Here is a 13,169-nt window from a genome sequence, read left to right as displayed (position 1 = left end):
AATGCAGGCAATTTGACCCCGCCAAGGTCAGAGTGTTGTCTGTAATACAGGCTTGTCTCCACAGGCACCTGGCTCTGGCCTGTAAAGGCCTACTTTGGAAAGTAACAGTGAGGTGGTGATTAACAACAGTACTGATTCTTATTAAAAATTGACAACTTTGGGTACTTTAGTTTTAGGCTTCTGTGGTCTGGGCACATCCAGAACTTCTTCATAGTCTGCACTCATTCCCTTTGCCCAGCGACCAACTGTGACCACTCGATCTGTAGAGAAATTAAAAAAAAAAAATCAAGATATAAAACCAACAGTAATCAAATATTTCCACTTAGAGTGCTATCGGTTGAGCAAAGGAACTAGTTTTGACATGCGTAATCACAAGGAGAGAAGCCTCCATCACCGCAGGAAAGTGAGCAATTCTGTAATTGATTAGAACCCTTGATTTCTGAGTACCACAGGCAATTTCTCATCCCAATTAGGGAAATGCAGCAGCTACTTTGCCATGCACAAACTGACGAGAAAGCTCCTTCATTCTTTCCCAGAGTTCATCACTGAAGAGTCAATGAATTCCAAGAGCCCGTAAACAGCAAGACTTAGGAGGCATTAGTTTTAAATGCACAAGATTCCACCTGTGAAATTATACAACATCTGCTTGTCAGTTTTGTCATTTGGGAAGTGGCAATCCTCCCAGGAGGGAGAATTCAAATCCCACTTCATCATTTCAATCTCACAGCCTACACCATATAAAGATGATCTCCTTCTAGACAAGATTATAAACAAGAACTCCTGGCTTTCTTAGCATTTAAAAACATTAGCGGAAGAAAGTAAGAATGGGGAGACTCGGTGATGAACCGTGACCAGGAAATGCATCCCAGGGATCCACCTCTCTGTGCCTCCCCAGTGCTGAGATTAAAGCCTGCAACCACCACAGCCAACTTTTAGTCAGTTCTGGGGACCAAACTCAGGTCCATGTGCCATCTGGCCACCTGCCCAGACCTGTTCTGTGTTCATTAACACAAGAACATCCATCTCTATTCTAACTCTGGCTAAGGGAATCATGATCTCTACTTTCTTAGAAGTCTGCTGCATGTAACAGTGAACATGAGAAGTTTTTAATGATCCAGGCTAATATTTCACTAGAGGAAAAAAGCAGTAGGCAGATGCTGTGTTGATAACACATTTTTAATAAGTTTAACAGCTTTACAGTCATTTTAGAACACACAAAGCAAAGCACACGAGGACACTCAGGCTTATGAGTGTTGAAAATTAATTTTGTAGTTGAGTTTTACCTTAGGAATCAATACTTTTTTGTAACAAAGTAAGTTCTAGTATAAGTAATTCCATTTCTGAGCAAATGCCAAAGCTTGTAAGATGCTTTTCAAAATGGAGTTCTGCAGCTTACCAGCTCTCTTACCCTGAGAACAGACCTGAGGTCCAGGGACGCAGGACTGTGCTGACTTGTCATTGTCGTGGGCCAAAGCAGCTGTGTGCAGTCAACAGTGCCTCTACAAGTTAATTACTAATGTAACTCAGCGAGCACAGAGAGAAACACCCTCATAGATAGAGGCCTAGGAGCTCACCTGAATTTTGATTTTCAGGACAATCTTTCTTAAAATGTTCTACAGAGCCACAGAGTTTACAGCCACCACCTAGAAAAAAAAAAAAAAAAAAAACAGAGTCATTGAGTATTATATCATGCCGACCCAGGGTTTGTAACACTGGTGAACATTTTCCTGTCTACACATCGCTGATGACTCTAAAGGCAGCTGGAGTCAGGAAGCTGGGTGGGTACTGTTACACCTGCTAAAACTCCTTTGCCACTCCCGAATTTCAGGAGCTGCTTCTTGTACCTGACCTTCAAGAGAGAAGTGGAGAAGAGACACACGAGACAGAAGTCATCTTTCCAAGACCTATGGCACAGAAGTCTAGAGATTACTCCTGGAGAGACAGTCAAGGTGTGGAGCCTTCACCTGGAAACAAAACTTGTATAGGGTCACACACACACACACACACACACACCCAACACACAGAACGATGCCCATATTTCTATCAGTTTCTCAGTAAGTCACACACACACACACAGGTTAGTAAACACCATTGCTCTACTACATAGGTCAGATGGGTAGTCATTACTTCAGGGAAATCTGGTTCTGTGCCTTCCATCTGCCAATCCTGCTAACCTAAAAACACACCCCTGTCTGTCTAATTTAAGCAACATTGCAGGATGGCGAGTTACAACATGTGGTTTCCACAACAGGGCTACACATAACAGTCAGGCCTTCTCATAATCAGGCTTGTGTGAAGAGTCAACTCAGAAAACATCCCCACAGGATACAAACCTGTCTCACATGTGTGGGATACATGCCTCTTGCTTTAAGGGAACAATGAAAACTCTCCAATTTGCTCACCATGCCACGCCATTTTTGCTCATAAGTCAGCTTCCCAGGCCCAAGACCCTTCTTTACGCAATGGTGAGAACAGAAGAGGCCTTTGACTGATGCATTTACTTTAAAACAGATAAAGGCCATAACTGAGCAAATCTAAGACACCACTGACGCGTTTACCTAACTTGTTCTATATTAATAAAAACTCGGGAGTCAGATATTGGGGTAAAAACCTGACCGATCCAAACAGTAGCAGAGGAACCATCAGCAGATCCCGCCTTTCCAGGCTTCCCAGATCAAAAGATTTCCCCAGCGAAATCGCCAAGTCCCTCCCTACTACTTCCTGTGCATCTCTCTATCCAGCTCCCCGGGTCCTCCATACCTCTATGGTTAATCCCTGATTCAAGGTTAACTTTATTAGCAGTCTTGGAGGGTCAGTGTGAACAAACATCACTGATTGTAAAGAGTGTCATTACACATCTTCCAGAAAGTCAAAAAAGATACCAATCATGTAAGACCCACCCATGGTATGACATAGTTGATTTCAGATATAAAAATGAAAAAAAAATGCATCTTAGAACCAATGAAATCTAACTTCCTTATTTCCATTATTCAGTGATTACCACTGGACACAAGGACAGTTCCGTGACCTGGCTGGGGACCTGCCGCTGGACAGGTGTAAGACAGACTCCAAGAGCCACACATCTTTCCACTGGACCTAAGGAGGGAGACCTCGAGCCATGACACCAAGATGCCAAGGGTCTATTGGCACCAGCCACTGTATTACAGACAATTTCCTCCTGTAGCCCTCAGACACTAACTGAGACATAGACAAGAAATTACATGAAGCCCCAGGTCACGCCTAAGGAGAGACTTCAGAAACAAATACCACAACAAAACAGAAGAGTGTGTACACACTCCAGCAGAATGGCACGCTGGGATGGCACTAACGCACGGCACAGCTTTTCAAATCTTTTACTAATTTGAGATACACTTTCTCCACTTCTGTTGTGCTTAGACACCAACAGATATTTAATATATTCTCACAAGCAATGCTCAATCAAGTAGTATGAATATCCCTTAGCTTTTCCCTGATTTATCAATAAATTAAACTACAGTACACAAATAGCCCAGCACAGAACAGTGCTTGGTAAAGGTACTCAAGGTTTCATCTATTCAAGAATGGATTTAAAAACAGATTTTAAAAAAGGTCAGATCACAGTTCTGAGCGATGCACACATTTCGGACACAGAGGACAATGGCACTCACCGTCAGCATAGACTCCTTTGGGATTATCAGGGCAGGACCTGGACAGGTGCCCCATTTCTCCACAGACAAAACACTTTGCAAAAGGAAATTCACCTGTAAGAATCAATGTTCCCATTAGTGTACTGAGTATACGACAAGTCGTATAATTCACATTACTTTAAAATGCCGTACACAGAAAATACATCTTTTTTACCAAGCTGTCTATTTAACGGTTACCTTCCCACAGCACCAAACAAGAACCCGAAAGAGAACATACCGAGCGCGGGGTCCACGCTGGCCCTGCACTTGGTGATCTCGTGCTCTGTGGACCCGCAGCGGTAACAAATGCCAGTGCCCATGTCCTGACTCTCCAGTGCAGCCGGGCAATCGGCAACCCCGTGGCCAGGTCTTCTACAGTGGAAACACACCTGAGAAAACAAAACGTGAGCTTCCACGTGGTGAAGCTGCTCTCCTGCCTTCACTCACCCTTTCACCAAAACTATCTTTATTTTGCATTTTAAAGTTTAAAAGAAAAAGCATATATTGCATCTGTAGAAGAAAGTGCTTTCCATATCCCCAAATGGTCAGGTGCCATTTTTCTATTACATCACCTTAAGTGCTTCTGATAACTAATCCCATTAATCCATTAGTCTCAGACACAGAGTTATAAATGGCTTTGCAGGAGGCAACTGTTCATCGGAACTGAACAAATATGGATCAAACATCTTTTACTGAGGATGCCTGCACCGGAAAACAAAGCGTATGTTTGGGGAAGAGGCCTCTGGAGGAGTCACACAATGGTTATAAAAAAAGACCACTCAAATTACTGCCTGTATTTTTAAATTTCACATAGTTGACTGAAGCTGGGTTCAGTGTCTCCACTATGATTCACATCACAGGATCTGAGCTATCTGAGTAGGTCAAGCAGGTGACTGTGTTCGAAAGGCTGAGTGGAGCTGGCCAGGAACCAAGGTTCATCAGTGCCGGGAGGCACCAAAGCATCATTAAGGTGTGGGTTTTTGAGAGATTATGGCATCCGAGACCCACAATGCTAAGGATAGCTCTGAGGACCATTCCACTGCTCTGCCTCGCCAGGACAGGTCTAATGTCGCCCCTAAGAATGGAGAGGTCAGGAAATCACTAGAATAGTTACCTGCTCACATAAACAGAACAGCTAGACAAATGACATGAAAGAAAAACCCTGTCAGAAAGAAAAGGTCACGTCACCATCACCAGCCAAATCCTGTTCCAGAAAGTCTCCTAAAAATGGGGACACTGGCATGGCCAACACGAACAGATTTATGCAACCAACTGCCTCAAAAAAATGAGGCCTTGATAATCCAGCAAAACTTGGTATTGCCTGATTCTGCTTCTTTATAGACAGAAGTCCATCAAAATATGGTGGGGGTTTCCTGAAGTTTCTGATTCCATGAAGCAATGGCCCAAGCTTTGTCCAGCAGGAGTGTGGGACTGGAGGGAAGAGAAGTATTAAGTGAAGTCACGGTCTGTTGGGCGAGGCCAGAGACCCTGATGTCATGGTAGACTGCACTCCTGTTATAGCCAATAGTTCACAAGAGGAAAAGCAATAGATCTCATCTGACGTGCTGTCTCTACTAAAGTGACTAGCAGAAAGGAAATCTGAGACTATGCAACAGTGGTTGACATTGGTTCCAAACAGTAGTATGTGGTGGGTCAGAACTATCATCCAAAACAGAAGTTCTAAATGGCAGAAATATTAAGATGTTAAAAGGACAATTAGGTAAACTATGGGAAGGGGAAATCCATCTCACTTTGTTTCTAGGACATGCCACTAACACATGGAGATGCTTGTCCACCACAGTTACACTGAGAGATTTCATAGACTAAAGAGCATCGGCTTATTCAAAACATCACCCAGACTACATGACTTCCAAAAATAGGTCTCTTCTGAGAACTACGTACTACGGAAGAAATCTAAACCATTTCAAGTCATTTAGAAGTCAGGTGTGGTGGCGAATGTCTGCAACTCCAGGCCATGGGAGGCATGGACAAGAAGTCAACCTATGTCTGAGGCCAGCCTGGTCTACATAGCTAGTTCCAGTCAGCCAGGGCTACATAGCAAGGCCCCATCTCAAAACAAACAAACAAAAACCTAATGCCTCTAACAATCTACCTCACATTTAAGTGGAAAATGGCCAAAAGCAGCAGAATGGCATTTAAACCACAAGCAAAAGTAAGACAAGACTTAATCAGGAGCTACAAAACCCACCATCACTAATTTTAATTGTGTTTTATATAAAAAAACCACTTAAATAAAAGCAACTATTTTCTTACATTGAAAAGATTTTAAAAGTTCAAACACCATACTAAATAATATTGAAGGTTTTGTCTACACGGGTGGTGTAAACAAAATACTCTAATTGGCATTATGATAACCAATGTCTCTTTGCGGAATTAGGTCTGAAGAGATGTTAAGAGCACTGCTGATCTTCCAGAGGACCCAGGTTCCATTTCCAGCACCCACGAGAGGGGGTTGGAGCTCACAACTGTCTGTAACTTTAGTTCCAGGAGAACCGATGCCCTCTTCTGGCTTCCCAGGCCACCAGGCACATAAGTGGTTCATAGACATACATGTAGGCAATACACCCATAAATATAAAAGTTTATTTGACCCACAGCTGGACATAAGCCGAGAGAGAGTCTAAATTGGAAGTGTCCATCGGGTCCCTGACACTTGGGGAACCCCATGGAAGAGGGGGAAGGAAAGATTGTAGGTGTCAGAGAAGATGGAGAACACCAGGGGAACATGGCCCACTGAATCAATTAAGCAGGGCTTATACAGGCTCACAGAGACTGAAACATGGGGCCTGCATAGGTCTGTGAACATATGTTATAGCTATCAGCTCGGTGTTTTCATTTCAGCTCCTAACAGTGGGAGCCGGTGTGTCTGTGACTCTTCTCCTGCTCATGGGACTCTTTTCCTCCTGTGGGGTTGCCTCGTCCAGCCTCAATATGAGGGCTGTGCCCTGTCTTATCATATTGTTTGGTTGCTGTCTCTTGGAGGCCTGCTCTTTTCTGAAGGGAAATGGAGGGGTTGTGGAACTGGGGGAGAAGGAAGGGGAAGAGGAGTTGGGAGGAGTGGACGGAGGGAAAACTGATCAGGATGTATTGTATGAGAGAAGACTCTATTTTCAGTCATCATCATCATCATCATCATCATCATCATCATCAGATTAAATCAGGGGTTTACACTCTGGTAGAATGTTTACACTTTTTAATTCCAGCACTCGAGTGGCAGAGGTAGGCAGATCCCTGTCACTTCATGGCCAGTGGGTCTACAGAGCCAGATCCAGGCCAGCCAAGGCTGCAGTGACACCCTTTCTCAAAAAAGAAAACAAAAACAAAAAACCAAACATAAGGTAGGTAAGATAAAAGAAATGTACTTTCAAAAAATGTCTTTCAGGGCTGGAGAGACGACTCAGTAAAGCGCTTGCCACACATGCGTGACAACCTGAATTCAAGCCTCAGACACCATGTAAAAAAAAAGTCAAGTGTGGCAAAGCACGCTTAGAATTCCACTACTGGAGAGGCGAGTGGCCTGTTGGCCAGCCTGTAGAGTTTAACTAGAAAGTTCCAGTGAGAGCTAGCAAAAGATCCTGTCTCAAAAACAAGGTGGATGGTACCTGAGGAGTGACGCCTGAAGTTGTCTTCTGGCTTCCACACACATGCACTTGCTCGCTTACACACATGCACCACACACTAATGGCTTCTGGCTAGACATGGTGTCCTAAACCTGTACCTCCAGCCACCCACATACCAACCACATACAAACACGTGCATGAGCACAAATGTACACACACAGACATGGCTTTTGGCTAGGCACAGTGGCATACGACTGTATTCCGTTCTCACCAGGAGGACTGCTATGAGCTTGGGAGCCACAAGGGCTGGCTGTGAAGTCAAGGGGCCTGGCCTCCACCAACCCGGGGAGGTTTGCTGCCTCAGCGTCTGAAACCTATCATTGCCACACACAAGTCTTGGAGATGCCTTAACTTTCATGTAGAGAGGATTACATGGACCCAACCTCTTTCTCGTGAATGGATATTTTATGGATAAGAGCAGAAGAATGGCCACTCCTTCCAAGTAACGGGCACCATCTTTAACTATCGAGCAGTTTTTTTTTTTTTCAACAGCTTTTTGAAAAGGTGTTACCAGAAGACAGCGGCAGGACAAACATAGCCTTTGAATTCAGTTTGAATCTCACCTCCAGCACTGACCAAGTGGCTCTCACTTAACCTGGACAGACTTCTGTGTTTCCTGCCTGTGCTATGGGAATACGACCATCTGTGTAGTGTGGTTACGACAACTAACCAGTGTATTAAGTGTGTGTGTGTGTACACAGGCTAAAAAGCACAAGCCTTAAAAAGATGCACTAGGACTCTGTTAAAATACGTACGGTGTGAGCAGATGGACGAGTTTCTAGTTACACAAAGAAGTAAACGACACACAGACACAGTGATCTCACCATTGCGTTTTTCTTCGCTGCTTGTCTTTTTAACCGTCTTTCCTCCCGTCGACTGTCTTTCTTTAAGGCCACGGCGATTTCTTCCCGTACTTCCTGGCTGTCTGTCGCGATAGACTCTCCATGGCGAAGCATCTGCGAGTTCTGTTTTAGGTATTCCATGAATCCATTCACATCTTCATTTAAGTACTCTTTTTTCTTTTTGTTCTTTTTATGTTTTCCTTGAGGCGCATCATTTTTAAGGGACAGCCTACTGATCTGACGCTGTTTATGCTTTGGGAGGTTGTGGTCTGGGCTCTCTGAAGACCCCTTCTTCATGTCCTCCCATGATGTCGCAGACAAGGGTCTCTTACTATTCGAGGTAGTCACTCTAGCCCATCTGGTCATGACTTCAGCAAAGGCACTTTACCAATCTGCAAGATAAGAACAAGTAATATTCAATTAATTAAAAGCTGAAGATATACAGACAGGTCATTATTATCAAAAATACTCCTATCTCAAACTTTAAATCATTAAAACTCTTTACTTAGTTATCTGCATCAACACATGGTATGCTGCAAAGACATTTCTCTAAAATAATTTTGGCATTGATCAGAGAAGTTCCATTCCAGTTGAAGAAAAAGGCATATACATTTGCTTAAAACTAGAAAGTAACAAGTTTTGACGTGATTTTTAAATTAGAAATCACATGTAAATACTGTGAATGGTCTTCTCAAACCCTGCAGTTTTCCTGGCTGTTTCTTTTCCTACCTTTAAATCCCAGGCTACTTACTCCCAAACTGCTTGCTCAGTTTGCCATTTCTGTTCGACAAATTGTGAAGCACGTTAGTAAGAACACAGAAGTCTTGTCCTTTAAGTTGGTCTTTATAGTTCTTCCCGAGAGATTTATAAATTAAGGCAGTATATAAAGTGTTTGCAGTCACATGATAGTCTTATTAATGAGGGTGATTACCACGGGTAGTCCAATGGTATTAAGTCATTTTCAATTATCCCATTTTAATGATTCAAATGGTAAAACAAATTTCATACCAAGAAGTCTTGTTTGCATACCCTTAAGAAATATGTTCGAATAATCATAAGTAGGTTTCATTTAGAGTATCTATGTGCACGTTTTTTTAAAGGAGTAGTTTATTTTTTTAAGACTAATTATTTGGTGCCAACATAAAACTAAATAGTTTACTTTGCATGCTACCTAGCAATACCGAGAACGTTTCTTTTTCCTCTTCAGTAAATGAGAACATCAGACACAAAGAACGGGAGTTGCCACTTTTAGGGCAGCATCCTGTGTACTGGGCAGCGTAAGCCTTGGCGCCAGCAGTCTGCAGCATGCCTTCGGGGCGGGTGAGTGACGCCGCACGTCACTTTACAGTGCACTGCTCCCCGGTGACTGTCACCTGGGGGGCGGATCCTCCTCCTGGCACCCCGGATGGGAGGCTCGGGGTGTCGGGAGGGTGACCCGGAACTGCTGGACAAGCCAGACGCTCCCACACCGGCGGCTGCACTTTGCCCCTCCGCCCCCAGCAGCGCGTCCCGCGGGCACTCTCGGCCTGATCCCAGAAGCCGAGCTGGGTGATCGGCCGGGCCTCCAGTCTCTGTCCTCGCGCCTGCCGCACGAGTCCGGCTCCAGCCGGCCGGAGGCGGCACGGACGCTCGCACACCCCAACCTGTGGTGCCCGCCTAGCCCCTTACCCCCGTGTGAGTCCTCCAGAGCAGCGGAGACAGCAAGCCAGAGAAGCCCGGCCCCGGACGTGGGCGCGGGCGTGGAGACCGGAAGTACACCTTCCCCGAGCGTCACTTCCGGCGGGCCCGGGCTGGGTAGAGAGGCTCGTGTGTGGGTGTTCCGCTCGGGAAGGTGGCTGGTGTAAGTTAGTGGCTTGTGTAGTGTTGGCAGGGCGCTGCGCTGGCCTCGCGGGACACGCAGGTGGGCGCTCAGTCTGTGCTGTCCGGGAATGTGCAGTGTAGAGGGAGAGACAGACGAAAGGACTGCCGGGAGGAAGGTCGGCTTGAAAATGTCCTTTGCACTGGACTTGGAAAATTCAAAACGCAGTGAAAGTGGTGGGAGGGAGCCAAGGGCATTGCAGGGCTAAGCTCGGCGAAGGTATCGGTGCAGCAGGAGTGTCACTGCGGTACAGGTCTGAATTAGACCTTTGGAGCACCCGTGGGTTCTGAGTGGTACTTCGTGGTTGCCCTGCCTGGATCTGAGTTCCCTCTTCAAGAAAAGTCTAGTCCTCCGTCCTGTTAGTCCCCCCCAGGAAAGCACCTCCAGCCACTTGTGCTCAGTGAGAAATGGTATTGTCTATCCATGAGTTCGCCATCCTCAGGCTTTATCCATTTGCCTCTTAAATATTCCTCCACCTCTCTGTCCCTCGGCTCTTCTTGCTTTTTACTCTCCGACTTCCTCTTCCCCTTTCTCAGCTTTCACTGTGTTGGCCCAAATTACTGCCGCTCATCTGGATGGACGTTTTTTGCCCTCTGCCTAAGTTGTTTCCCACAAGTGAACTTTTGAAAATGTAAATTAGAGTGCCAAATCAAACTGGTGCCTTCTTGCTTACACCCTTCCATCTTCTCACTGTTGGGATGATATTCAAACTCTTGAGCACGTGTTAAGTCCCTGCCAACTTCACTAGTCTGACTTTCGTACAATGGCGGTCCGTTTTGAGCTCTCTGCAGAGGCCCTCCCCATTTTCTTACGTGGCTACTGTACTTGTTTTGCATCAGGATTTACACATGCCGTCCTGTTTGCGTAATACTCCGGTTTTTCAATTACGTTCTCTTTCAAGACTTGCAAGATTTTATTCCTATCTAAGCCTCCCAAACGTCTTCTCACACTAGGCTGTATGACAGGTTGTAGTTTTTGATGGCACTTTTCACAATGACTTGTATAAGTTTTATTGTATCCTGATTGCTCCCCCACACACACAAATTTATTCTTGTTCCTTACTATATTTGTTACTAAAATGGGCTCGGTTTTTCCTTAAGAGGAAAAATCAATGTGGTAAAAATATTGGGATTTGGTATGGTAAATGCCACAAATATACTAGAAAGTTTTAAAATACAAAAGCCACCCCTTAGCTGTTGTGAAGCGAGCTGCTTAAAAGACGTGTGATAACTCTCCTCCTACCTTTCTGACTTCAGCCAGTTGGCTCCAGCCTACTGATGTTTCAACTCAGTGTGAGGTTTTACTTTTTGTGGGTGCCTAGCCTTGAACATAATGTATACCACTAGATGGCGCAGTCGATGAAAACGTGTCCTTTTAATGCTGAATTTACTTGCAGATCGGATTTCTGGAGGTGAGGGGACATCTCTATTTTATTACTTATAATTCAAGAGATTATCTTTTTATTTAATTTATTGGTATAAATACATTATTTCATCACAAAATATTAGGAAAACGTTAAGTGAGGAGCCAAAGGTTTCATTATCAAGAGGCACACTTCATTTTTCATATTGTAAAACATCTTTATTAGGTTCTCTAGAGGAACAGAACTGATAGAATGAATATACATATATATGATAATGAGATGTTTGAGAATTACTTTGTATGTTTACAAACACACACACACACACACACACAAACACAGAATGTATTAGAATGACTTACAGGATATGGTCCAGCTAATCCAACAATGACTGTCTACCAAAGGAAGGTCCACAGTCTGGATGTCCCAGATGATCATTAGTATACCCTGGAATCCCGAAGGAGTAGGCTCCAATGCCAGTGAAAGAATGGACTTGCCATCCAGCAGCCAGGCAAAGAGAGCTAGCTTCCTTCTTTCCTGTCCTTTATACAAACGGCCAGCAGAAAGGTGTGGCCCTTCCCACCTCAAAAGATCTGGATTAAAGATGTATCTTCCCACCTTAAAAATCCAGATTAACCAAGTGAGTTCCAGGAAAGGCGCAAAGCTACACAGAGAAACCCTGTCTCGAAAAACAAAAAAACAAAACAAAAAAAAAAAAAAAAAAAAAATCCAGATTAAAAGTGGGTCTTCCCATTTAATATGATTTGATTAAAAAAAAATCCTTCACAATTGTACCCAGTCACTTAGTTAATTTCAGATGTAGTCAAGTTGACAACCAAGAATAGCCACCATGACATCTTAAAAAGGATACATGATAAGAAGTAACATGCAAAGTAAGTAACATATGAAGTATATAAACATACAAAACAATTGTAAAACATCTCTTTTAAAATATTACCCAGTTTAAGAAACTGGCCACTGCCACATACTCTTCATTATATTAATGTAATTTTTAGCATGGACAATATATGTGTCAAACAAAAGGAGTTTATATGATGATATAAACTCTACAAACCATTTCTCATCCTGATGATACCTGTAAACCCAGACACTGTAAAAGCTACTGTGAGAGTCAGAAAAATAAATAAATAGTTGTAGAGGGAGTCAGAACATAAAGAAGTACACGACTGAATGTCCCCTTTAATACTTGTTTGGGGAAGGGACGTTTGCATCATGAGTGGACTGCACTCCTAGGTGGCAGAGCAGGAGTGGCCAAACCCATAATAGAGTCTGATTCACCACTGTGCAGTCTAAAATCCAACCAAAGCAGCATCCAACAGCCACACCTGGGCAAATTGTAGAAGGCGGGAACCATGTACGGAAAGGAGTCCTGCTGCTGTGTGCGAACCCATGTGGGACTCCAGGACTAGCCCCCAAAACACCGTGCGCATGACAAACTCAGAATCTTAAAAATGAACTGAGATTGGAATTACTACCCACAAAATGTGAGACGAAGTTGACAGTACAAATCTAAACACATCATTGTTGGCTTATTTGTTGTTGTTGTTTTTTTCTCTAAGAATAAAACAGAACTTGAAGTATGTACAAGAAAACATCCATCATTTCCAGGATAAAATCTAAAATAATTTGATAAATAAAGATCTAGAAAATTATAAAACATTACCAGAAACAAACAACACCCCACTAAAAGAAATGCCACCTCCATTATCCCGGTCTCTAGAGGGATAGGCCCAAAAGAAAGAGAAAAACTATATGGGGAATTCTTTGTGTTGGGAAACCACAG

General features: G+C 43.7%; 1 protein-coding gene across 1 annotated transcript; it reads right to left on the bottom strand.

Moving 5' to 3' along the window:
* Zcchc9 (zinc finger CCHC-type containing 9) lies at positions 1-8,535 on the bottom strand. The gene is made up of 5 exons (XM_059276209.1): positions 8,130-8,535; positions 3,904-4,054; positions 3,648-3,740; positions 1,575-1,643; positions 1-260 (listed from the first exon to the last, which is right to left on the bottom strand). The coding sequence occupies exons 1-5, from the start codon at positions 8,511-8,513 to the stop codon at positions 142-144; spliced, it is 816 nt and encodes a 271-aa protein (XP_059132192.1). The 5' UTR covers positions 8,514-8,535; the 3' UTR covers positions 1-141.
* Positions 8,536-13,169: the final 4,634 nt, after the last annotated feature.

Source organism: Peromyscus eremicus, chromosome 11 (assembly GCF_949786415.1).
Source record: "Peromyscus eremicus chromosome 11, PerEre_H2_v1, whole genome shotgun sequence".
In the NCBI taxonomy this organism is placed as follows: Eukaryota; Metazoa; Chordata; class Mammalia; order Rodentia; family Cricetidae; genus Peromyscus; species Peromyscus eremicus.
Note: the sequence above shows the minus strand (reverse complement) of the source record. Positions and strands in the feature narration are given on the sequence as shown.